We start from the raw sequence: 27201 nt of genomic DNA on the forward strand, positions 1-27201 counted from the left end.
AGCGCGGGGGCGCGTGAGCCAATTAAATGGGGGGGGGGTGGGCGGGCAGGGAGGAGACCTGTTGCAATCAGGAGTGTCTGATCTTTTTTGGGGGGGTGGTCACCCCGGGAAATACGAGGGGCCAGGAGTGTCTGATCTCCATTGGGGTAGACTGGGGGGATGACCCCCCCCTTAAATTCCTTACTGGGCAATCCAAGGGGGGCAGGAATATGGGGGGGCATGGATTCATGACCCCCCAAAAAACAGGGCAAGATTGTGCTTCCTGTTTTAATTCTCTTTGTAGATGCATTTAGACTACCTAGCCAGCGGGGTGGCGTGATACAGCCAGGGCTGCGAGCGGCGTTTCGTTACCTTAGTTTAAGCCTTTTCTCCCGGCGCTCGGAGCTGTTTGTTTTGTTAGGTGTCGGTTCATATCCCCCCCACCCCCGCCCCGGCGACGTGAGAGCCGATTTTAACCAGCGTAGAAAGTCTCGGGGGACGGTTACGGGGGACGCCTGATTGCTCTGGACTTTTAATCAAACTTCCCTCTAGCGCTGTTTGTGTGTGTGTGGCGGGGGTGTCTCGGTTGCTCCCCCCTTCCACCCACCCATGCCGGGGGGTGAATAACCGATTGTAAATGACCCCCCCGCAGCTTCTATGATTTTTTTTTGTCTTAAGTTTGACTTCCCTGTGTGGAGGGAGAAATAACTGTACCTTTGTGAGGGAAATAAACGTTTTAGTAATTTTGATCAAGGTGCGTTTGTGTCTGTAAGCAGGGGGTGGGGTGGGCAAACCGAGCGGGTGCTAGAACCCAGGAGTCCTGGCCCACTAGACACCCCCCTGTGCTCTAACCACTAGCCCCCATGCCCGTCCCAGAGCTGGGGAGAGAACCCAGGAGTCCTGGCTCCCAGCCCCACCCCTAGCCCCCCAGACCCTACTCCCTTCCCAGATCTGAGCAGAGAACCCAGGAGTCCTGGTTCCCAGACTCCCCCTGCTCTAACCCACCAGCCCCCACTCCCCTCCCAGAGCTGGCGAGAGAACCCAGGTGTCCTGGCTCTCAGCGACCCCCCTGTGTGTCAGGAATGAGTTCTGTGCTTATAGCGCCTCGTGCCTGCTCTTACTGCCTCAGTTTCCCCAGGGGTAACAGCAGGAGCCTCCCCCTCCAGCCTTCTGCAGCAGGGCTGAAAGGGGCCTTGGACTGGAGCTGTCTCAGGCGGGCTGGGAATCGAACCCAGGACAACTGCTCGGAAGGCAGCTGCGCTCCCCACTATCCCGTGCCCATGGGCTGGCAGGCGGTGGGCACCGGCCTGGCCTGGCACCAGTGAGGCTGGGCACCGTGCAAGGAGCCGTTCCCCTCACCTGGCTGCGGGCAAAGGCTGAATCCCCAGGGGCAGGGGGGCAAGCCGGCTCCTGGCAGGGGTTGGATTTGAACCCCTGTCCCTGGAGGGACCAGGGCTGCGCCTTAAACTGCTCGGCCTTGCTCCCATAGGGGGCTGGCTTCATAGAAGGGGGATGTGTGGGGCGGAGAGATTGTGCAGAGTGGGGGGCAGGGGAAAAGGGGGGGGTCGTTCCAGACACCAAAAAATCTCAGGACTCCTGGGTTCTGTCCCTGGTTCTGGGAGGAGAGTGGGGGCTGGGTTAGAGGAGGGGTGCTGGGAGTCAGGACTCCTGGGTTCTCTTCCCAGCTCAGGGAGGGGAGTGAGGTTCAGTGGTTTGGGGGGGGGGGGGAGTGGTGAGCCAGGACAGAACCCAGGAGTCCTGGCTCTGGGAGGGGAGTGAGATTAGAGCCAGGGGGCTGGGAGCCAGGACTCTTGGGTTCTCTCCTCAGCTCTGGGAGGGGAGTGGGGTCCAGCGGTTAGAGTGGGGGGGCAGGACTCCTGGGTTCTGCCCCTAGTGCACGGTGGGGAGTGGGTTGGAACTCAGACTCCTGGGTTTTGTGCCTACCTTGGAGGCTTTGGGGGAAGTGCTGGGCTCATTGTGCCTCAGTTTCCCCATCTGGAAACTGAAACGGTGCTGGAGGCAGAGTTCGGGCACGGCGCGGTTCCGGTCGAACCCTCTGGGATCCCCCATGTCCTTGACCGATCTTGGGGGGCAGGAAGAGACGATTCCCCGCGGATTTCACCCCAACACACAGCCTGTTCGTCACCCAGCTCTGGGAGGGGAGTGGGGGCTGGTGGGTGAGAGCAGCGGGGGCTGGGCGCCAGGACTCCTGGGTTCTCTCTCTGGCTCTGGGAGTGGAGTGGGGGCTGGGTTCGGGCTAATCCTCTTCATTAGCGTTGCTGCCTCCCACCCCCCCCAGCCCCCGGCTGTTTCACGGTCGTGTGGAAGGGGTTTGCCCCTTGTCTCTGGCTCAACCACTTGGCCGCGGGCCTGGGGCCGAGCGAGACTTCGGTGCCTGGATGGGAGCTTCTGCAGACCCCCTGTCTGTGCTTAAAGTGTAGCTGCGCCCCGCCCCAGAGGTGGCCGCATCACAGCGCTGGGCAAGGGGTCCCCGGGTCACCAGCTGCCCCGCCCCAGAAGTGGCTGCATCTCGGGGCTGGGCAAGGGGTCCATAGGTCACCATAGCCGCCCTGCCCCAGAGGTGGCCATATCTCAGCAAGGAGTCCCTGTGTCACCAGTTATGCCCCCCCAGATGTGGTTGCATCTCAGGGGAGGGGTCCTTGTCACCAGCCGCCCTGCCCCTGAGGTGGCCGCATCTCAGGTCTGGGCGAGGGGTCCCCGCGTTACAACCAGCTGCCCCGCCCCAGAGGTGGCCGCATCTTGGGGCTGGGCGAGGGGTCCTTGGGTCACAACCAGCTGCCCCGCATCAGAGGTGGCCGCATCTCGGGTGAGGGGTCCCCGGGTCACAACCAGCCGCCCCACCCTAGACGTGGCTGCATCTCAGGGGAGGGGTCCTTGTGTCACCAGCTGCCCTGCCCCAGAGGTGGCTGCATCTCAGCGAGGGGTCCCCGGGTCACCAGCCACCCCGCCCCAGAGGTGGCTGCATCTCGGGGCTGGGCGAGGGGTCCCTGGGTCACAACCAGCTGCCCCACCCCAGACATGGCTGCATCTCAGGGGAGGGGTCCTTGTGTCACCAGCCGCCCTGCCCCAGAGGTGGCTGCATCTCAGCAAGGGGTCCCTGTGTCACCAGCTGCCCCGCCCCAGAGGTGGCCGCATCTCGGGGCTGGGCAAGGGGTCCCCGGGTCACAACCAGCTGCTCTGCCCCAGAGGTGGCTGCATTTTGGGGGAGGGGTCCCCGGGTCACCAGCCGCCCCGCCCCAGAGGTGGCCGCAGATTAGCTTTGCCCTGCCTTAGCAGGAAGCGGAGGCGAGATGGGTTTGTACCAGTGGGGGGTACCTGCGCCCTGGGGGTACGCCGAGGTCTTCCGTGGTGGGGGGGGCGACATCCTTTCGAGATACTTGCCTCGATTTCCAACAGGTGGGCGAAGCCAGGCCAAGTTCAAATTTCGGACCGTGCTCTGTTTACACTGCTCCGGATCCTCCCCACTGCCGGGTCCGGCCCAGGTTTACTGGGGACCGAATTGGTCACGCCTGGGTGGTTGTCTGGTTTGGGGTGTAATTTGGGGGGCGGGGCCGGAAGCCCAATCAGCCCCCCGCCAGGGGGACAGGCCGATCGTGGCTGGTTTACACGGCAGGCAGGAAACCGGGCAGAAGCGGACGCGGCTCTGGATCCGGTGGCTTCGCACCTTCTAATCTGGTTTCAGGCTTTTTTGAGCCTCTTCCCGCCCCATTGCCAGCCCCCGACAGGGGAGGCAGCCGCCGGTGGTAGCGTGGCCGAGCGGTCTAAGGCGCTGGATTTAGGCTCCAGTCTCTCCGGGGGCGTGGGTTCGAATCCCACCGCTGCCAGAAGAAGTTTTTTTTGCGGGGGGTGCGTTTATAGCGCCACCCCCAACAGGAAGCGCCCGCTTGGTTTGGGGAGGGGGGGGGGAGCCAGTCGTTCCTTCCAGGGAAGGGATTTTAGCTCCGCTCCGTTGGTGGGGTAGCGGGGAGCGGAGCCGGCTTCCAACCCGTGGGACCTGGTTCGATTCCCAGCCAAGACAAGTTGGCTTTTACCCTCTGATTATTTTAACCCCTTCACCACCATAAAATCCTTCCCCCCCCATGGCTCAATCCCGGCCCCTTGCTAGCCCAGCTCTGTCCCCCCCCCACAGCTTTGCCGGTGCCCCTCACTCCCGACCTGCAGCCCCCTGGGCTCCCCCACCAGCTCTGCCGGTGCCCCTCACTCCCGACCCGCAGCCCCCCGGATGTGGCAGACTGAGGCCCTGTGGGGCGATTGTTCCTGGCAGGAGCCAAATTCCAGGAGGTCTCCGGCCGGAGGCATCCGGAGCGGACCCGGCCGAGGAGCCTCCCCCAGTCCCCCGGGGGACGCCTGGCCAGAGGCCCTGGGCCGCCAGATGTTGCGGGGGAGAGAAGTGGGGCGGGCGCTCGGTGCAGATGCAGGAGTCTCCGGGGGACTTGGCATGTGGGGGGCAGGGAGGGGGCGGGGAGGTGGGGGGGTCAAGCAGCTGCCGAGCTGGGGCCGGATCTGGGTCCTGGAGCTGTTCCACGCACCGGCCACCAGGGGGCAACAGAGACCAGCTGGTGGGCTAGTGCAGTGGGGGCTGGGAGCCAGGACTCCTGGGTTCTCTCCCCAGCTCGGGGAGGGGAGTGGGGGCTGGTGGGTTAGAGCAGTGGGGGTTGGGAGCCAGGACTCCTGGGTTCTCTTCCCAGCTCGGGGAGGGGAGTGGGGGCTGGTGGGTTAGAGCAGGGCAGGCTGGGAGCCAGGACTCCTGGGTTCTCTCCCCGGTTCTGGGAGGGGAGTGGGGGGCTGGGTTAGGGGAATTGCCAGCCCCCTGCCACTCGCAGGATTTCGTTGTCGGGGCCAGGCCTGCGCGGGAGCCGCCGGAGTCACCCGGCTGCTGTGTGTGTCGGGGGCAGAGCGACCCACCTGGGCCGGCTCCTCCGTCCGCTTGTTACACACACACTGACGCCTTGCTCGCACACCCAGCGAGACACTCACAGTGGCGCACTACTGACTCCCACATGCACACAGTGCAACAGACGCTGACACGCAGCCAGTCACAGAGACACCCTGTGTGATGCTCTCAGCGTTGCCCACCCTGACCCACAGAACGTGAGACACAAACGGCCCTACACCCACACACTCCCACACTGACACTCCCACAGACACTGACACGGTCACACACAGAGAGTGCTACACTGACCGACACACTCCCACACACTGACACCCACCCACACTGACACTGAGACACACTCACACACACAGACACACCCCAACACACTCTCTCACGCACACACACACTGAGTGACACACTCTCTCTCTCCACGCACAGGAATACACACACTGACACACAGAAACACACACACACTCACTCTCACACACGCATTGGCACTGACACACTCACACACTGAAACACATTCACACACACTGAGTGACACACACACACTGACTGACTCTCACACACAGACACACCCCAACACACTGACACACACACAGAGAAACACATTCACACACACCCACTGATTGATACACACACACACACACAGAAACACACACAGACACACACTTTCTCACACACACACTGACTGACACATACACACTCACACACTGACATATACATTCTCACACACACTGACACACACTGACACACACACACTGACTGACACACACACTGACTTGCACACAGTGACACAGACACAAACTGACACACACTCAGACACCTACACACACACTGACACACACACACAGACACAGACACACACTGACTGACACACTCACACTGACACACTCCCACTCCCACACACTCTCACACACACTGACTCACGCACACTGACTGACACACACACTGACTGACACACACACACACTGACTGACATACACACACTGACACATACACCTACACACACTGACACCTACACACACACTGACACACTCACACACACTGACTCGCACACACAGTGACACAGACACAAACTGACACACACTCAGACACCTACACACACACTAACACACACACACTGACTCACACACTGACAGACTGACAGACACACACACTGACTGACACACACAGACTGACTCGCACACAGACACTGACTGACACACACTCACACTCACACACACTGACTCACACACACTGAGTGACACACACTCACACTGACTGACACACACACACACACTGACTCGCACACAGACACTGACTGACACACACACACACAGTGACTGACTGACACACACTCACACACACTGACTCACACACACTGAGTGACCCACTCACACACACACTGACTAGCACACAGACACTGACTGACACACACACACAGTGACTGACTGACACACACTCACACTCACACACACTGACTCACACACACTGAGTGACACACACTCACACTGACTGACACACACACTCTCTCACACTGACTGACACACTCACACACACACACTGACTCGCACACAGACACTGACTGACACACACTCACACACACACAGTGACTGACACACACTCACACTCACACACACTGACTCACACACACTGAGTGATACACACTCACACTGACTGACACACACACACACACTGACTCGCACACAGACACTGACTGACACACACACACACACAGTGACTGACTGACACACACTCACACACACTGACTCACACACACTGAGTGACACACACTCACACTGACTGACACACTCACACACACACACTGACTAGCACACAGACACTGACTGACACACACACACACAGTGACTGACTGACACACACTGACTCACACACACTGAGTGACACACACTCACACTGACTGACACACACACACACTCACACTGACTGACACACTCACACACACACACTGACTCGCACACAGACACTGACTGACACACACTCACACACACACAGTGACTGACTGACACACACTCACACTCTCTCTCTCGGGCTCCCCACCCGGCCTGTTTCCTGTCACTCGCGCTCCGCGCTCCCGGCCCCCGCCCGGCCCCGCACGGACCCGCCCCGATGCCCCGGCCCGGCCCGGGCGGAGCGAGGGGCGGCGGGTCCATGGGGCGCAGGCGGCGGCGGGCGCGGGCCGGGCGGGCGCTGGGGCTGGCGGCGGGGGCCGCGCTCGGGCTGGCCGGGCTGGGGCTGGTGCTGGCGGCCTGGGCCTGGGCCCGGAGCACCCCGAGGGTGAGTGACCGGGACCCCCCCCGCGCCCCCCGCCGGGGACCCCCCCAGGGCCCCCCGCGCCCCCAGCCTGGGACCCCCCCAGCCAGGAACCCCCCAAGCGGCCCCCCGCGCCCCCAGCCTCGGATCCCCCCAGCCAGGAACCCCCCCAGCGGCCCCCCAGCGCCCCTAGCCGGGGACCCCGCCAGCGGCCCCCCGCGCCCCCAGCCTGGGACCCCCCAGCCAGGAACCCCCCAAGCGGCCCCCCGCGCCCCCAGGCGGGGACCCCCCCCAGAGGCCCCCCAGCGCCCCCAGCCAGGGACCCCCCAGCGCCCCCTCCCCGCGCCCCCAGCCTGGGACCCCCCAGCCGGGGACCCCGCCAGCGGCCCCCCGCGCCCGCAGCCGGGGACCCCCCCAGCCAGGAACCCCGCCAGCGGCCCCCCGCACCCCCAGCCGGGGACCCCGCCAGCGGCCCCCCAGCGCCCCCAGCCGGGGACCCCGCCAGCAGTCCCCCGCGCCCCCAGCCTGGGACCCCCCCAGCCACGAACCCCCCCCAGCGGCCCCCCGCGCCCCCAGCCGGGGAGCCCCCCAGCGGCCCCCCAGCGCCCCCTGACTGGGACCCCCCCAGCGGCGCCCCGCGGCCCCAGAGGCTCCCCCAGCGCCCCCCAGCCTGGGACCCCCCCAGCGGCCCCCGCGCCCCCATCCGGGGATCCCCCCAGCCAGGAACCCCCCAAGCGGCCCCCCGCGCCCCCAGCCTGGGACCCCCCAGCCAGGAACCCCCCCAGCAGCCCCCCGCGCCCCCAGGCGGGGACCCCCCCAGAGGCCCCCCAGCGCCCCCAGCCAGGGACCCCCCAGCGGCCCCCCAGCGCCCCCTGACTGGGACCCCCCCAGCGGCGCCCCGCGGCCCCAGAGGCTCCCCCAGCGCCCCCCAGCCTGGGACCCCCCCAGCGGCCCCCGCGCCCCCAGCCGGGGATCCCCCCAGCCAGGAACCCCCCAAGCGGCCCCCCGCGCCCCCTGACTGGGACCCCCCCAGCGGCGCCCCGCGGCCCCAGAGGCTCCCCCAGCGCCCCCCAGCCTGGGACCCCCCCAGCGGCCCCCGCGCCCCCAGCCGGGGATCCCCCCAGCCAGGAACCCCCCAAGCGGCCCCCCGCGCCCCCAGCCTGGGACCCCCCAGCCAGGAACCCCCCCAGCAGCCCCCCGCGCCCCCAGGCGGGGACCCCCCCAGAGGCCCCCCAGCGCCCCCAGCCAGGGACCCCCCAGCGCCCCCTCCCCGCGCCCCCAGCCTGGGACCCCCCAGCCGGGGACCCCTCCAGCGGCCCCCCGCACCCCCAGCCGGGGACCCCGCCAGCGGCCCCCCAGCGCCCCCAGCCGGGGACCCCGCCAGCGGCCCCCCGCGCCCCCAGCCTGGGACCCCCCAGCCGGGGACCCCCCCAGTCAGGAACCCCCCCCAGCGGCCCCCCAGCGCCCCCAGCCGGGGAGCCCCGCAGCGGCCCCCCAGCGCCCCCTGACTGGGACCCCCCCCCAGCGGCCCCCCGCGGCCCCAGAGGCTCCCCCAGCGCCCCCCAGCCTGGGACCCCCTAGCGGCCCCTTCCCGCGCCCCCAACCTGGGACCCCCGCCCCACCTGGCACCCCCAGCCTGGGACCCCCTAGCGGCCCCCCAGACGCTCCCCCCCGCGCCTCCTCCTTGCGCCCCCAGCCAGAGAACGCCCCTAGTAGCCCCCCCAGAGCTCCTCTCCTCCACCCCCCCGCGCCCTTCCAGCGCCCTCCACGCCTCGAGCCCCCCCCCAGCACCCCCCGGGTTCCCCGCCCCCACGGGTTGAGTGACCAGGACCCCCACGTTCCCCCCCCCCCCCGCCCCGCAGGCGCAGGGGGGAGGGGCTGGGCCCCAGGCTACGGGAGAGGGCGCCGGGAGGACGTGGTGGGGGAGGGGAAACCCACAGGGCTACCCCCCCACACACACACACCACAAAACAACCGCCCCCTGCTACACACACACACACCACACCACTACACAACCCCCCACACACCACAAAACAACCGCCCCCCCGCTACACACACACACACCACACCACTACACAACCCCCAACACACACAGCCAAACAACCACCCCCCGCTACACACACACACAGCACACAGCTACACAACCCCCACACACACCACAAAACAACCGCCCCCGCTACACACACACACACCACACCACTACACAACCCCCAACACACACAGCCAAACAACCACCCCCCGCTACACACACACACAACACACAGCTACACAACCCCCACACACACCACAAAACAACCACCCCCCGCTACACACACACACAGCACACAGCTACACAACCCCCACACACACCACAAAACAACCGCCCCCGCTACACACACACACACCACACCACTACACAACCCCCAACACACACAGCCAAACAACCACCCCCCGCTACACACACACACAGCACACAGCTACACAACCCCCACACACACCACAAAACAACCGCCCCCGCTACACACACACACACCACACCACTACACAACCCCCCACACACCACAAAACAACCGCCCCCCCGCTACACACACACACACCACACCACTACACAACCCCAACACAGACAGCCAAACAACCGCCCCCCGCTACACACACACACAGCACACAGCTACACAACCCCCACACACACCACAAAACAACCGCCCCCGCTACACACACACACACCACACCACTACACAACCCCCAACACACACAGCCAAACAACCGCCCCCCGCTACACACACGCACACCACACCACTACACAACCCCCAACACACACAGCCAAACAGCCGCCCCCCCGCTACACACACACACACCACACAGCTACACAACCCCCGCAACACAAACAGTCAAGCAACCGCCCCCCACTACGCACACCACACGGCTACACAACCCCCCCAACACACGCAGCCAAACAACCGCCCCCCCACCGCTACACACACACTCACCACACCACTATACAACCCCCCCCACATGGCTACACAAATTCCCCATGGCTACACACCGCCAAACAGCCACCACAGCGCTACACACACGACACAACCCCCACACACACTACCAATCACCCCCCACTGCTACACACACACACTCACACACACACCACTACACAACCCCCTCGGCTACACAACCTCCCCACGGCTACACATCGCCAAACAGCCACCACACTGCTACACACCACACAACCCCCCCCACACTGCCAAAGAACCACCCCCCACTGCTACACAACCCCCCCCCACAGCTACACACACAGCTACATAACCCCCCCGCTACACACACCGTGCCGTTACACAACCCCCCCACTACCTCCCCCTCAACTGCCAAAGAACTGCCCCCCCCCAGCCACACACACACACCCCGCTACAAAAACACAGCCCCCTCCATGGCTACACAACCCCCCCCCCACACTGCCAAACAACAGTACACACACACAGCCTCCCCCCGCGGCTACACAATCCCCCCCCCACTGCCAAAGTACTGCCCCCGCCAAACCGCTACACACAGCCCCCCTCTTCCACAGCTACACACCCTGCTTTGCAAACACACCCTGCTACACACACACAGTCCCCCACATGACTACACAGCCCCCGCACACCCACACACACAGCCCCACCCCCCCACTGCTACACACACACACACCCCGCACCACTACACACATGCTGCCAAACTTCTACCCCCCCGCTGCACACACCCTCCCACACTGCTACACACACACACCCCCTGCTAAAGACAAGCCCCACACCACTACACACACCCCCGCTGCACACACACACACGCACACTGCTCTGCAAACACACACCCACTGTGCACACACACACACTGCTCTGCAAAAAATCACCTGCTACACACACACACAGAGCTCTGCAAACACACACCCGCTATGCACCCACACACACTGCTGTGCAAACATACACCCCACTACACACACACAGACACACACTGCTCTGCAAACACACACCTCGCTCCACAAACACACAGGGTGCAACACACACACACGTTCACATACACACACACAGCTCTGCACACACCTGCTACACACACACACACACACACACAGAGCTCTGCACACACCCAGCTACAAACACACACACAGCTCTGCAAACACACTCCTGCTACACATAGACACACGGCTACAGAATCCCCGCACACCGCCAAACAACAGGCCCCCCCCCACAGCTACACACACACACTGCTACACACACAACCCCCCCAGACTGCCGAACAACCGCTGCCCCCACACCACTACACAGCCCCACACCACACTGCTACACACACACACAGCCCCACACCACTACACATAAAGCCCCCCCCACTGCTACACACACACACACACACACAGTGTCCTGCAAGCACCCCCCAGCCACACATACACCCCGCTACAAACACACACCCCCACTCTGCAAACACACACCCAGCTACACTCTCACACTGCTCTGCAGACACCAAGCACGCACGCACACACACACACACACACAGCCTGCAACACACACACACACACACAGCCTGCAACACACACACACGCTGCTCCTCAAACACACACCTCGCTAAACTCTCACACTGCTCTGCATACACCTGCTACACGCACACACACACACACAGGTCTGCGAACGCACCCCCCTCAACACACACTCCTCTGCAAACACACATCCAGCTACACACACCCTACTGCACACACACCCTGCTACACACACAGAGCTGTGCAAACACACACCCTGCTACACACACACACTGCTCTACAAACAACCCCCCCGCTATACACACACTGCTCTGCACACACACACTCCACTACACACACTCACTGCTATACAAACACACACCCTGCCCCCCCCACAGTTTTGCCAACACATCCCCCTACACACACACACTTATTCTGCAAACACATAACACTCTAACATACAACACTGTCCAAACACACCCACACAAACCCACATACACACACACAACCTTCCGTGCCTTGATCTGATCTGTGATCCCCCCCCGCACCCACTGGCTGCAGCCGTGGGGGCTCCCAACTCCAGATGTCCCCCCAACCCCACCCTGTGCCTCAGTTTCCCCATGTGTTGGGTAGGGGGAGGCTGTTGCCTTTCTGACATGGGGACAGGGTGGGGTGGCAGCGGGTACAGACACTGAGATCCCCAGGGGACACTGCTCTGAATCTGGGCTGGGTTATAGGGCAATGGGGCCAGCCCCGCCTGCCAGGGGAGAGCGCCCCCTGCCGAGCCCCCCGCCTCGCTCCTTGCCCCCTAGCTCCACCCTGGGGCCAGCCCTGCCTGCCAGGGGAGAGCGCCCCCTGCCGAGCCCCTGCCTCGCTCCCTGCCCCCTAGCTCCACCCTGGGGCCAGCCCTGCCTGCCAGGGGAGAGCGCCTCCTGCTGAGCCCCCTGCCCCCGCTCCCTGCAGCAGAGGGGCTGTGGGTCTGGAGTGAGGGGCACCGGCAGAGCTGGGGGGAGCCCAGGGCCGGGCGGGCGGGGGGCTGCGGGTTGGGATTCGGGGTCTCAGGGGCTGAGCGCCCCCTCCTGGTGCTGTTGGTCCGACTCCATCTGTGTCTTTCTGTCGCCAGGAGCTGCCGGAGGAGATGCCGGGCGCGCTGGAGCTGGTATGTCTGGGGCGCCAGTTCCCCCCCCCCCACACATCCCGCCTGCCCCCCGCCACCCGCCCCACACCGGCTCCCTTCCCTCTGGGGTGGTTGTCTCCTTTCACGGACACTCTCAGTCCTTTTCTTTCCCTTTTGCTTTTTCCTTCAGTCTTTCGGCTCCTTCTCTCTCTTCATTTCTCCCGCTCTTTTCCTTTCATCCTTGAGTTATTCGCTCCTCCTTTCCTTCCCATCTTCCTCTCTCCATCCTTCCTTCCGCTCATCCCTTTGCTCTCTGGTTTTCTCTCCCGTCTTCAGTTCCTCTTTGCCCTCAGCCCGGGTGGCGTTCCTTCTCCTCTCCCTGGACTTTCCTTCCTCCTTCTCCACTTTCTGCCTTTCTCTCGTTCATCCCTTCAGCCGCTTTCCTCTCCTTCACTCCTTTGTCTGTTCAGTTCACATTCATCCCTTTCTCCCTCCTTCTCTTTCAGGATCCATTCCCTTGCTTCTCTTTTCTTCTTTGTTTTTCTGTTTCTTCCTTCACCCTTTTCATTCTGCTTTTTATGCCTCCTCTCGTCTCTTTTCGTTCATCTTTCCACCGATTCTGTGGTTTGCTTTCCTCCATCATAGACTTTTTCGTTCTTCCTTTCTCTTCCGTCTTTCTTCTCTCGGTTTTCTCCGTTCCGCCTACATTCCTTCGCTCTTCCTTGCACTCACTCTTTGTGCGTTCGCTCGTTTTGCTGTTTGCGCCTTTCTCGTTCATTCTTCTGCTTTTCTCCTTCCCGTCTTTCACTCATTCCTCCATTCGTCCCGCATTCAGCCTTTCCCCCTCTCTCTTCACTTGGCCTTTTCTTTCCCATTCTCTTCTTCTTCCATTTCTTCGCTTTCTCTTAGTTTTGGTCTTTCTTCCTTCCTCCATCTTTTCCTGCCATTTCTTTCTTTCTTTTTCTCATTCATCCCCTTTACTTTTTTCTTTCCTTCTTTCTTTCTTTCTTTCTTTCTCATTCATCCCATTTTCTTTCTTTCTTTCTTTCTTTCTTTCTCATTCATCCCATTTTCTTTCTTTCTTTCTTTCTTTCATCCCTTTTTCTTTCTTTCTTTCTTTCTTTCTTTCTTTCTTTCTTTCTTTCTCATTCATCCCCTTTTCTTTCTTTCTTTCTTTCTTTCTTTCTTTCTTTTTCTTTCTCATTCATCCCCTTTTCTTTCTTTCTTTCTTTCTTTCTCATTCATCCCCTTTTCTTTCTCTGTTTATTCTTTCTCATTCATCCCCTTTTCTTTTTCTTTCTTTCTTTCTCTCTCATTCATCCCCTTTTCTTTCTCTCCTTCTCTCTTTCTTTCTTTCTTTCTTTCTTTCTTTCTTTCTCATTCATCCCTTTTCTTTCTTTCTTTCTTTCTTTCTTTCTTTCTTTCTTTCTCATTCATCCCCTTTTCTCTCTTTCTCTCTTTCTTTCTTTCTCATTCATCCCCTTTTCTCTCTTTCTCTCTTTCTTTCTTTCTTTCTCATTCATTCCCTTTTCTTTCTCTTTTTCTTTCTTTCTCATTCATCCCCTTTCCTTTTCTTTCTTTCTTTCTTTCTTTCTCATTCATCCCCTTTTCTTTCTCTCTTTATTCTTTCTCATTCATCCCCTTTTCTTTCTCTCTTTCTCTTTCTTTCTTTCTTTCTCATTCATCCCCTTTTCTTTCTTTCTTTCTTTCTTTCTTTCTTTCTTTCTCATTCATCCCCTTTTCTTTCTTTCTTTCTTTCTTTCTTTCTTTCTTTCTTTCTTTCTCATTCATCCCCTTTTCTTTCTTTCTTTCTTTCTTTCTCATTCATCCCCTTTTCTTTCTCTCTTTCTCTTTCTTTCTTTCTTTCTCATTCATCCCCTTTTCTCTCTTTCTTTCTTTTTTTCTTTCTCATTCATCCCCTTTTCTCTCTTTCTCTCTTTCTTTCTTTCTTTCTTTCTTTCTCATTCATCCCCTTTTCTTTCTTTCTTTCTTTCTTTCTTTCTTTCTTTCTTTCTTTCTTTCTCATTCATCCCCTTTTCTCTCTTTCTCTCTTTCTTTCTTTCTCATTCATCCCCTTTTCTCTCTTTCTTTCTTTCTTTCTTTCTTTCTTTCTTTCTTTCTCATTCATCCCCTTTTCTTTCTCTCTTTATTCTTTCTCATTCATCCCCTTTTCTTTCTTTCTTTCTTTCTCTCTCATTCATCCCCTTTTCTTTCTCTCTTTCTCTCTCATTCATCCCCTTTTCTTTCTCTCTTTCTTTCTTTCTCATTCATCCCCCTTTCTTTCTCTTTCTCTTTCTCTTTCTTTCTTTCTCATTCATCCCCCTTTCTTTCTCTTTTTCTTTCTTTCTCATTCATCCCCCTTTCTTTCTCTTTCTCTTTCTTTCTTTCTCATTCATCCCCCTTTCTTTCTCTTTCTCTTTCTCTTTCTCTTTCTTTCTTTCCTTCTTTCTTTCTTTCTTTCTTTCTTTCTCATTCATCCCCTTTTCTTTCTTTCTTTCTTTCTTTCTTTCTCATTCATCCCCTTTTCTTTCTCTCTTTCTCTTTCTTTCTTTCTTTCTCATTCATCCCCTTTTCTCTCTTTCTTTCTTTTTTTCTTTCTCATTCATCCCCTTTTCTCTCTTTCTCTCTTTCTTTCTTTCTTTCTCATTCATCCCCTTTTCTTTCTTTCTTTCTTTCTTTCTTTCTTTCTTTCTCATTCATCCCCTTTTCTCTCTTTCTCTCTTTCTTTCTTTCTCATTCATCCCCTTTTCTCTCTTTCTTTCTTTCTTTCTTTCTTTCTTTCTTTCTTTCTCATTCATCCCCTTTTCTTTCTCTCTTTATTCTTTCTCATTCATCCCCTTTTCTTTCTTTCTTTCTTTCTCTCTCATTCATCCCCTTTTCTTTCTCTCTTTCTCTCTCATTCATCCCCTTTTCTTTCTCTCTTTCTTTCTTTCTCATTCATCCCCCTTTCTTTCTCTTTCTCTTTCTCTTTCTTTCTTTCTCATTCATCCCCCTTTCTTTCTCTTTCTCTTTCTTTCTTTCTCATTCATCCCCCTTTCTTTCTCTTTCTCTTTCTCTTTCTTTCTTTCCTTCTTTCTTTCTTTCTTTCTTTCTCATTCATCCCTCTTTCTTTCTTTCTTTCTTTCTCATTCATCCCCTTTTCTGTCTCTCTTTCTCTCTTTCTCATTCATCCCCTTTTCTGTCTCTCTTTCTCTCTTTTTTCTTTCTCATTCATCCCCTTTTCTGTCTCTCTTTCTCTCTTTCTCATTCATCCCCTTTTCTTTCTTTCTTTCTTTCTTTCTTTCTTTCTTTCTTTCTTTCTTTCTTTCTTTCTCTTTCATCCCCTTTTCTGTCTGTCTGTCTTTCTCTTTCATCCCCTTTTCTGTCTGTCTTTCTTTCTTTCTTTCTTTCTTTCTTTCTTCATGGACTTTCTCATTCTTTCCTTCTCTCTTTCACTCATTCTCTGGAGGGGCCCAGGACCCGGGAGGGAGGTGGGGGAGACTGGCTCATCCCCCCCCCCGAAGGATCAGGGCCATGAACAGAGATGGGATAACTTCCTAACCCCTGCTACTCCCCACTCAGAACTGGCTCCCATCCCCCAAGACGGTGTATTATTTAGGAGGGGTGGGGTCCTGTGGTACAGAGATGGGAGGGTGCAGGGGGGGGCTGCATGTGTGTGTGTGTCACTTAGACCCCCCCCCATTAACCCCTTTCCTCACTGCACTGTCCCCCACCCAGCTGGCGCCCCCTGTTGGCCGCAACTCCCGGGGCTGGTTCCTGCAGCACCTGGACCAAGGGGACGTGCCACGGGAGAGGAGATCAGGTGAGTGAACCCCCAGTCACATCCCCAGCCCAGCACAGGGTGGGCTGGGAGCCCGGACTCCTGGGTTCTCTCCCCGGCTCTGGGAGGAGGGTGGGGGTGAGTGGGTCAGAGCAAGGGTGGGTGGATTCTGCGGTTGTCTGCGTATGCATCTCCATGTAATGCTGCCCCCTAGCGGCAGCTCACCGTATGGCGCCCATGTGTGTCATGAGACCCGTACGGCCAAAGCTGAGTGCGAATCTCCCTGCTTGTATTTGGCAGTGTCAAAGGGGAAGAAGCCTCGGGCCCGGAAACCGGCTGCTGCACACTATAAAGGTGAGAGAGACTTGGGACATATCCGGTCGGGTCGGGATGGGGAGGTGGTGGATTTAAAAATAGATACATATTTGGAGGTTGCTTGTTGCTGGTTAAATCATCGTGGTTCCAAGCCTCCATCCTGCTCTAACCACCAGCCCCTCCTCTCAGAGCCGGGGAGAGAACCCAGGAGTCCTGCCTCCCAGCCCCCCCAGTGTAATAATGGCTCATGTCGGTCTCTGTTTCAGTGAGATTTCCAGAGAACCCAGCTGGGATCTACTCAGGTAATTCCAGGAGGGGCTGTGTGAAGGGGAGTTGGGGACTGGTGGGTTAGAGCAGGGGGGGCTGGGAGCCAGGACTCCTGGGTTCCCTCCCCAGCTCTGGGAGGCGAGGGGGGGGCTGGTGGGTTAGAGCAGGTGGGGCTGGGAGCCAGGACGCCTGGGTTCTCTTTCTGGCTCTGGGAGGGGAGTGGGGACTGGTGGTTAGAGCGGGGGGGCTGGGAGCCAGGACTCCTGGGTTCTCTCCCCAGCTCTGGGAGGGGAGTGGGCTATGGTGGTTAGAGTGGGGAAGGGTGGGGGTGCTGGGAGCTTTCGGTCTAGCTTGGCTTCCCCCACACTCTCTCTCCCGGCCGCCCTTTTAGGAGCGGGAGGCCTGGTACCCAGACAAACGTTCCCTCCCCGCTCTTGGGTGCCCTGCAGTTCCGAGGGGAGCCAGCAGGGGGCAGCCCTGGGCCCTGAGGATAATACATTTGGGGCAGCTTATGATAAACTAGGGGTGTGGGCAGAGAAGGTGGGAGTGGGGCTTGGGGGAGCCGAGCAGAGGGGTGGGCCAGGGCAGCTCTCGGTCTTGAGGGTGGCGGGGGGGAATCTAATGTGTAATACACCTGCCCTCCCCCTCCCCCTCCCCCTCCCCCACCACGCCAGGGCCTGACGGGACCATCGGGGGCTGGGAGGAGACGCCGCTCAATGCCACGAGCCCCTTGCGCTACAGTTTGGCCAGAGGGGAATTCGCCGTCCTCCGGAGGGGCTTGTACTACCTGTACTGCCAGGTGAGTGGCGGCCGGACACCTGGGTTCTCTGGGGGTGGGGGCTGGGAGCCGGGACTCCTGGGTTCTCTGCCCAGCTCTGGGAGGGGAGTGGGGGCTGGTGGGTTAGAGCAGAGGGGGCTGGGAGCCAGGACTCCTGGGTTCTCTTCCCGGCTCTGGGAGGGGAGTGGGGGCTGGTGGGTTAGAGCAGAGGGGACTGGGAGCCAGGACTCCTGGGTTCTCTTCCCGGCTCTGGGAGGGGAGTGGGGGCTGGTGGGTTAGAGCAGAGGGGGCTGGGAGCCAGGACTCCTGGGTTCTCTCCCCGGCTCTGGGAGGGGAGTGGGGGCTGGTGGGTTAGAGCAGAGGGGGCTGGGAGCCAGGACTCCTGGGTTCTCTTCCCGGCTCTGGGAGGGGAGTGGGGGCTAGTGGGTTAGAGCAGAGGGGGCTGGGAGCCAGGATTCCTGGGTTCTCTTCCTGGCTCTGGGAGGGGAGTGGGGGCAGGGGCCCGAACTCCTGGGTTCTACTGCCCCCCCTCTGCCCCCGGCAGGTGCATTTCAATGAGGGCCGGACGGTGTACATGAAGCTAGATGTGGTGGTGGACGGGGTGCTGGCCCTGCGGTGCCTGGAGCAGTTCCCCCCCACCAGCGCCGGCCCCCAGGACCCCGAACTGCGTGTCTGCCAGGTCTCCGGGCTCCTGCTCCTCCAGCCGCCCTCCGCCCTGCGCATCCGCACCATCCCCGGCGTGAGGCTCAAGGCTGAGCACTACCTCACCTTCTTCGGGCTCTTCCAGGTGCACTGAGCCCGGGAGTGGTGGGGCAGGACTCCTGGGTTCCCCAGGAGAGCAGTGGTGTTGAGTGGCCAGAGCAGAGGGGCCTGGGAGCCAGGACTCCTGGGTTCTATCCCCGGCTCCGGAAGGGGAGTGGGGCTGGTGGGATAGAGCAGGAGGGGCTGGGAGCCAGGACTCCTGGGTTCTCTCCCCAGCTCTGGGAAGGAAGCAGGGTCCCGTGTTCTTGATCACACCAGTGGGCCCAGTTTGGCTCCCGGTTGCTTCATATCGGATCCCAGTGGACCGCGCCCTCCTGCCCACCCCGTCCCCTCAGCTTCTCCTAGACCCCGGCGTCTTGTGGGGCGGGGGGGCCGGTGCACACAACCCACGCAGCATTGTGTGGGCGTGGTTCTGATCCATGCCACTCCCCGCTTCTGGATGATGGCCAGTGCCTCCCCCTGAACGCTGGCGAGATCCCTGCCCATCCAGCCGGAGACCCCCCCAAATTCTTTTACTGCAGCTCCACTGTGGGGGTGGGGGTGCATTTAAAGTCTGGGTAGCCCCCCACCCCACAAGGTGAGGAGCCAGGACTCCTGGGTTCTCTCTCTGGCTCTGAGAGGGGAGTGGGGGCTGGTGGTTAGAGCAGCAGGGGGCTGGGAGCCAGGACTCCTGGGTTCTCTCCCCGGCTCTTCCTGTCCCCAACGCTCAGGGCGGGGATAAAACACCCACTCCAGCCAAAGCCCTTCCCCCCGCAGCAGGGGAAAGTGGCACTGGGGGGGCGCAGTGCCCCTTGCAGCCACCAGGGGGTGCACGGACATATCCTCCCCCTGGCTGGGGGCACAGGGCCCCTGGCTGCCACCAGGGGGCGCACGGACACATCCTCCCACTGGCTGGGGGCGCAGTGCCCTGGCTGCCACCAGGGGGCGCACGGATGCCCTCAGCTGGCCGGCCTGCCCACCTCGCCTGCCACCCGACTGCCCGGGCGGCCAATAGCACACCAGGACCACCGCTGCCTGACAGGCTGTGCTGTGGGTGGGCGGGGCCTTGCGGCGGGCCAATGAACTTGTCCCAGTGGCGGTGACGCCCGCCCATGGAGGGGACACACACCCACACACACCCCGGTGGGGGGGCGGGGGGGTTTGGGACACAGAGTATTTTATAGCAGAAATGGTTATTAAAGATAATTAAAATACCGTGGCCTCGTCTGTGGTGAATCACTGGACTTGGGTTCTCTGGGAGGGAAGCAGGGGCTAGTGGTTAGAGCAGGGCAGGGGGCCTGGGAGCCAGGACTCCTGGGTTCTCTCCCCAGGTCTATATCGGGGCAGGGGTGTTTCGTGTAGAAGAAATGGATGATCTGACTCAGGTTTGTTCTTCGGTACCAACCCATTTATTTTACCACAAACGGCCAACACCGGCCCACCTCCCTGGCCATAGTGGAGACCGACGGCCACAGCTAGCTTCCTGGCTCAGAAATCCCCAGGCCCACTTCTCTGGCTGGTCCTGTGCCCCAAGGATCTCTGCCTCTTGACTTCCTCTCCGGGTGACTCTCCCCGCCTGCCTCCCTCGCTTTCTGTCTCTCACATGCGCGCAGACAGTGGCGACCTGTCGTCCCTGAGCCCATGCCCTTAGCCATCACTCCCAGGGAAATGCCTCCATCTGCAGGGCTTAGCACCTTGGGCGGTGGCTTTCCACAGTTTCAGCTCTCACTGCACTCGCTGTGCACTTAGTTGCTCCTTCTGTTGAGCTGGATCAGTTAGCACAGCCGGGGCCGTCGGTCAAGCAAAACAGCTGAAAACAGCCATGAACCGGTTTGTCACAGGGTGCGAGAAGGGAGGCCGAGCCCTGGGCAGCTAGACTCATTACCAGCTGCCCAAATGGGCGGCTTATAAAGGCGGAGACGGGTGCCAGCAGACGGTGCCCAGAGGAAGCCAGGAGCCATGGGAAGAGGCCACTGGGCCCAGAGAACCAGGTATGAGTTTTCTTTCAAAAGGCTTCGTGCAGAGCTTAATAGGCCAGAAGGAGAGGGAGGGGGGCTTTGTTTTGGGGAAACTGAGGCAGGCCTCAATAGCATCCCGCTGAGCCAGCAGTAGGTGCTATGGGGCAGGTGCCTGAGCGAACGCTGCTCATACATTGGCTCACATGATATCATGAGGAGAAAGGGGGGTTACATCTTATCCGTCTACCTCCACCCCCCAACCTTGAGCCGGCCAGCCCTCCTCAAGGACCCCTCCATCCATCCACCCAGGGACATACACCTCCGAGCTCCCCAGGCCTCAGCTCCGCACCCCCTCTCTGTCCTGACCCGCAGGCCCCCCACCAGCCCAGCCCCACCAGGGCCCCTCGATCCTGACCCGTGGGGTGAAGGCCGCTAAGCCCCGGATCGATGGCTTTCCCAGACCTGGCACCTACGTGGGTGGCTGGGTCAGGTCTGCGGTAGCTTATCTTGTGTTCTCACTCACCAGAACAAACTGATTATCACACACTTCCATTCCTGAGAAAGCCCGAACGTGGGTGATCACAACCACCACCCCGCCCCAGAGGTGGCCGCATCTCAGCGCCGGGCGAGGGGTCCCTGTGTACCCAACCTGGTGAGTGCTTTAGGCTCAAAAGGCCCAGGGGAATATTGGTTGGGAGGGGGCTGCAGACAGATGTGGAGTAGGCAGCAGCCCAGTGCGGGCACAGCATGGGGGGGCTGGGAGCCAGGACTCCTGGGTTCTGGCTCGGGGAGGGGAGTGGGGGCTGGTGGTTAGAGCAGGGTGGCTGGGAGCCAGGACTCCTGGGTTCTCGCCCCGGATCTGGGAGGGGAGTGGGGGCTGGTGGTTAGAGCAGGGTGGCTGGGAGCCAGGACTCCTGGGTTCTAATCTCTTCGGAGGGGGCGGGGAGGTTTCCCAGCTGTTGCCAATACCCTGGGACCTCAGCGCATTCATCCTTCCTATGCAAATATGAATAATTTGGGGGGGGGGTCATAGAAATCAGGGGGTGACTTTGAGTTCTGGAGGCCTGTGGCAAGAGGGGGGCCTGGATATTTGGGGATGGATTTGGGGGGTCCCTGGAAAATTCAGGGTGAGCTCAGAGGGGGCAGAGACTTGGGGGTGACCGCCACAGAGGGGTAAAGGTTGCGGGGAGAGATTTCAGGGGGCAGAGACTTGCGGGTGACCTCCCCACGGGAGGAAGGTTTTGGGGGCAGAGATTTGGGGGCACCTCAATTGAGGGATTTAAGGGGGGATTTCACAGGGTGGAGTAAAGATTCAGAGGGGGACCTCAGGGGAACCCACAGGGATCTGAAGTGGGGGCATCCCCCCACCCATTGGCCGTTGGGGGGTCTAACGGTCCCTGCCAGCTGGCAGACGGATACAGCTGGCAAGGCCCCGGGCACCCGTCGGTTTCCTGCCCCACGCCCTCTTCCCCACGTCCCCTTACGCAAGAACCAGACGCCAGCACCCGCCACTAGCCGGCCACAGCCCGGGGCTCACCGGCTGCTCACCGGCCACCCCCTGGACCCTGCAAAGCACCCCCAGATCCCAGCTGCACCCCCCTTGGCCATCCCAGGCCTTGCTGACCCTGCCAGGGAGGGGCAGGTTTGGGGCAGGGCTCCGGAGAGGTTGGGGGGCGGGTGGGCAAGGGGATTTGGGGGGGGTGGCTTTGAGAACAGGCAGGGGGAGATTTTGGAGGTGTCCAGGCAGGATTTTGGGGGAGCAGCTAGCAAGGGGGAGGGGGGCTCCGGGAATGGGAGTTTTGGGGGTTTTCGAGGAGGGATTTGAACAGGATTTGGGGGAGCAGCTAGGGAGGGGGAAGGGGGCTCTGGGAGTGAGATTTTTGGGGGTGTAGAGGAGTGATTTGTGGATGTGGCTAAGGAGGGAGTGAGGGGCTGTGGAAGGGGGATTTGGGGCCATCTGGGTAAGGATTTGGGGGAGCAGCTAGCAAGGGGGGGGCTCTGGGAGTGGGCTTGGGGGGATCAGGTGAGGGGGCAAAGTGCGGGGAGGTGACTCTCCCCAGCCCTCATGGCCGGGGCCCCGGGGCACCAGGCACTGGGGGCGCTGTGGCTAGGGGGGGGTGCAGCCCTGGGGGTGCTAGCCTGTCTTATAACCCTCATGGCCCAGCAGGCCCACCTGGGAGCCCTGCGCCGGGAACTGGTCCAGCTCCGGGGGGAGCTGGTGGCCGCCAGGACGGGAGAGACCAGGCCCCCTGGAGAGACGCAGGTGAGACCCCTCAACACTGATCCAAATGAGAGGGCAGTGAGGGCTAGTGGTTAGAGCAGGGGGGCTGGGAGCCAGGACTCCTGGGTTCTCTCCTTGGCTCTGGGAGGGGAGTAGGGTCTGGTGGTTGGGGGGGAGCCAGGACTCCTGGGTTCTCTTCCCGGCTCTGGGAGGGGAGGTCGGGGGTGAAACTTACCGGGGCTCTGCTCTGCTCTCGCTTCCCCCTTCTCCTCCATGGGGCAGCAGCCGGGGGAGACCCCTAAAGGGTTAAAGATTAAGCTGCCCCCTCCCCCCCATCGGCGCGGCGGGGGGTAGGAGCGGGGCTGGGGGGAGCCGCAAACACAAACCCGGCACCGACCTTTAGCGCTCGGCGGGGAGGCGGAAACAACCCGCCTCCCTGGGAAAGCCCCGCATGGCGGAAAGGAATGGAGAGAATCCCACCCCCCCCCCAACCCACCAGCCCCTACTCCCCTCCCAGGGCCCTGGAGAGAACCCAGGAGTCCTGGCTCCCAGCCCCCCTTGTTTTAACCCACCAGCCCCCACTCCCCTCCCAGGGCCCCCGAGAGAACCCAGGAGTCCCGGCTCCCAGCCCCCCTTGTTCTAACCCACCAGCCCCCACTCCCCTCGCAGAGCCGGGGAGAGAACCCAGGAGTCCGGGCTCCCGGCCCCACCCCCGGTCACTTCCCTGTAACTCCGCAGGGAAGTCTGGATGATCTTTGAATGAACTTCACTTCCTGGGCGCCATGAAGCAACCCAATTAATCCTGCCTCCGGGAGGGGAGCGGGGGCTGGTGGTTAGAGCAGGGGGGGCTGGGAGCCAGGACTCCTGGGTTCTCTTCCCGATTTTGGGAGGGCAGTGGGGGCTGCGGGAGGGGGGACTGGGAGCCAGGACTCCTGGGTTCTCTCCCCAGCTCTGGGAGGGGAGTGGGGGCTGGTGGTTAGAGCAGGGGGGCTGGGAGCCAGGACTCCTGGGTTCTCTCCCCGGCTCTGGGAGGGGAGTGGGGTCTAGCGGTTAGAGCAGGGGTGCTGGGAGTCCGGACTCCTGGGTTCTCTCCCAGCTCTGGGAGGGGAGTGGGGGCTGGTGGGTTAGAGCAGAGGGGTCTGGGAGCCAGGACTCCTGGGTTCTCTCCCGGGCTCTGGGAGGGGTGTGGGGGCTGGTGGGTTAGAGCAGGGGTGGCTGAGAGCCAGGACTCCTGGGTTCTCTCCCGGCTCTGGGAGGGGAGTGGGGTTTGGTGCCAAGGGAATTTTTGCAGGGTTAACCCTCTCCTGTCTGCTCCCGGTTCAGGCGCCCGGGGAGCTGGAGCCCCCTCAGGCTGCGGGGGTCCAAGCCCCCCCGGTTTGGCGAAGAGGGAAAAGAGGGTCCGAGGGGAGCTCCAGGGAACAGGACCAGCGACAGCAACACAGTGAGTGGCTGGGGATGAAGCGAGAGTGAGAAGTGGCTGCAGCTGTTAACGGGTGTCCCCCCGGGGCGGGGCGGGGGGTGAGGAATGGGGCCTGTCCCCTCTGTGTGTGTGTGCGTGTGGTGCGTGTGTGTGTGCACACACGTGTGTGTGTGTGCGTGCGATGTGGGGAACGGGACATTGGGAAGTGAAAGTAGAAAGTGACAAACTCAGCAGGGGAAAGGCCAGATGCAAATCTCAGCTCCCTCCCTGGGTCAATCCAGAGTCACTCCTGCTTACAATGCAGTCAGGCCTAGATTCTGTTCCCAATTTTTACCCCCAGGTCAGTTTCTGGTACGAGCTGTTGCCCCCGCGCCCCTCCCCCACAGTGGATCACCAAATTGAGCTGGTGTCAGCGGTGGGATCGAACGCTGATTATCTCCATTAACCCACATGTCTTTTGCTGTGTGGCGTGAGATGCTCTGGGGTTGGCACCTGGGGTAGAGACTTCAGGCTTTGACCCATGGTGCAGGCAGCGGATCTGGGGCGATCAGACACGCCCTTAGGGTCACACCGCTTGGTGTGAGGGGTGGGATCCCAGTGCCACTTGGTAGGGCTGTTTAAGTTCCCAGTGGATCCGGGCTCCAGCAGCCGTGGGGCAAAGGGGTGCAGGGGTGAGAGGAGGGGCAGGTTGTGGGGAGGGGAGCTGGCAAGTCACCATCTCTGTCTCTCCACCTCACTCCTAGGGAAACGCTCGGTTCTCCACCTGGCCCCGAGCCATCGCTCCACCAACAGTGAGTTGTCGTCCCCCCCCCACACCCCACCCCAACATCCCCCTTCCCTGGGTGACCCATGCTGACCATCAGGACTCCTGGGTTCTCTCCCCGGCTCTGGGAAGTGAGTGGGGGCTGGTGGGTCAGAGCAGGGGGACTGGGAGCCAGGACTCCTGGGTTCTCTCCCCGGCTCTGGGAGGGGAGTGGAGGCTGGTGGGTTAGAGCAGGGGGACTGGGAGCCAGGACTCCTGAGTTCTCTCCCCCGCTCTGGGAGGGCAGTGGGGGCTGGTGGTTAGAGCAGGGGGGCTGGGAGCGCTAACAGCCCCCCATCTCCCCCACAGACGAGGGGGACATGACTGAGATCTGGTGGCAGCCTTTCCTGCAGCAGGGCCGGGCGCTGGACGTGACTGGCCCAGACGTCACCGTGAAGCAGACGGGATTGTACCTCGTCTACAGCCAGGTAAGGGCCAGTCCCCGCCCTGGGGTGGGGGTGGGGAGCCAGCACCCCCTAGAGGGGACAGGCCCCTGCCCCATTCCCCGCCCCCCCGAGCCAGGCAGTCCCCGGCCTGGGGCTGGAGGGGAGCCAGCGCCCCCTAGGCCTGCCCCATTCCCTGCAACACCCGGCCCAATCCTCACCCCCTCTTCCCTGCTGCCCCCCAGGTGCTGTTCCATGACCCCACGTTCACCATGGGGCAGGTGCTGTGGCGGGCGTCGGCCGGGGGGCCGGGGCAGATCCTCCTGCGGTGTGTTCAGAGCATGCCCCGCGAGCCGGAGCAGGCCTACAACAGCTGCTACAGCGGAGGTGAAGGGGGGGATCCAGGCATGGGGGGGGGATGTTGCAGCTAGTGGGGGTGCCGGGGGGGGAGACCACCCAGGGAGGAGGGATTTGCAGCCACTGGGGGGGCAGATAGAGGGAACGGGGGGGGCTGTCCGGCAGAAGGAGGGGGATGGGCTCGCCGGGGCTCCCCCCAATGATGACCCCCCCCCCAGGTGTTTTCCAGCTGCAGCGCGGGGACCAGCTGAGTCTCCGTGTGCCCCGGGCCAACGCGTCCCTCGACCTCAGCCCGCACGGGACCTTCCTGGGCCTGGTCCGCCTCTAGCAGAGCCGGCCACCCCCACTCCCCCAGGCGAGGACGGAACCCAGGCGTCCGGGGAGCTGCAGAGGGACCAGATCAGAAGGGACCCAGGCATCCGGGGAGCTGCACAGAGACCAGGCTGGAAGGGACCCAGGCATCTGGCCAGACGGGACTCAGGCATCCGGGGAGCTGCACAGGGACCAGGCCGGAAGGGACCCAAGCGTCCGGGGAGCTGCAAAGGAGGGACCAGGCCGGAAGGGACCCAGGCGTCCGGAAAGTCTGGAGCAATCCCAGGGCTGTGATTTTGGGGTACATCCTGGAAGGGTCTCATCACTGGGGAGAATGTAGGACTCTGCCCCAGCCACCAGGGGGCGCCCCCCGAGGACAGCCTGAAACAAACCAACCCCCGCAAAAAAACCGAAGGAAATTCCAGCCAAAAAAGTTTGTGAAGGTCGTGAATGGGGCCCTCTGAACAAACATGCCCAGGAGCACGGTGGCTGGGAGCCCGGATGCCTGGGTTCTCTCTTCAGCTCTGAGTGGGATCTAGTGGCTTGGAGCAGGGGCGGGGGAGGAGTGGGGCTCGGAGCCAGGACTCCTGGGTTCTTGTTTGACTTTGTAAGAAGTCCGAGGCTAGGCAGACGCCACACGGACACAGAGCAAACGGCCCCAGCCCAGACAACTCTGCCGGTCTGGAAGGAAGGGACCCAGGCATCCAGGGAGTTGCCGAGGAACTCAGCTGGCCTGGGAGAAAGGGACCCAGGAGTCCAGAAAGCTGCAGAGGGCTTCAGCCAGCATGGAAGGAAGGGACCCAGGCATCCGAGGAGCCGCAGAGGGCCTCGGCTGGGCTGGGAGAAAGGGACCCTGGCGTCCGGGGAGCCGCAGTGGGGCGTTAGAGGACACCCCCTGTTTGTTACGACACCCCCTGTTTGTTACAGTCCCGGGTCGGAGCAGGGGGGTGGCGGGGTTCTCCCGGGTGCTCTGCTGTGGGTTTCTTACCTGCTAATAAAGTATTCCACGAGCCAAAGTATTCCCGGACCCCCCTCTTCTCGGGAGCTCAGCGACGTGGGGGGGTGGGTGAGCCATGCAGGGAACCCCCTGGGTGCACAGGGCTCCCCCCACACCAGCAGGTCCCTCATAGATACCGTCCGGCTTTGTCCTGCCGTAGACCGGGCTGGGCCCCCCCCAGCCCCTGTGTCCCA

At 60.9% G+C, this 27201-nt stretch overlaps 1 protein-coding gene and 1 non-coding gene across 2 annotated transcripts; both read left to right on the forward strand.

Annotated features, from left to right (window-relative positions):
* Nucleotides 1-3742: 3742 nt before the first annotated feature.
* Nucleotides 3743-3824, forward strand: TRNAL-UAG (transfer RNA leucine (anticodon UAG)). The gene has a single exon. It is a non-coding gene; the product is annotated as a tRNA-Leu (tRNA).
* Nucleotides 3825-7027: 3203 nt separating this feature from the next.
* On the forward strand, nucleotides 7028-27020 carry LOC141978780 (uncharacterized). The gene is made up of 14 exons (XM_074941098.1): nucleotides 7028-7153; nucleotides 12703-12738; nucleotides 16414-16498; nucleotides 16757-16810; nucleotides 17038-17073; nucleotides 17713-17837; nucleotides 18361-18603; nucleotides 21120-21167; nucleotides 22683-22778; nucleotides 24060-24177; nucleotides 24900-24947; nucleotides 25268-25386; nucleotides 25587-25728; nucleotides 25917-27020. Exons 1-14 carry the CDS (start codon nucleotides 7028-7030, stop codon nucleotides 26024-26026), a joined length of 1386 nt encoding a protein of 461 aa, XP_074797199.1. The 3' UTR covers nucleotides 26027-27020.
* Nucleotides 27021-27201: the final 181 nt, after the last annotated feature.

The sequence above is a fragment of the Natator depressus genome, chromosome 28 (genome assembly GCF_965152275.1).
Source record: "Natator depressus isolate rNatDep1 chromosome 28, rNatDep2.hap1, whole genome shotgun sequence".
Taxonomy (NCBI): Eukaryota; Metazoa; Chordata; order Testudines; family Cheloniidae; genus Natator; species Natator depressus.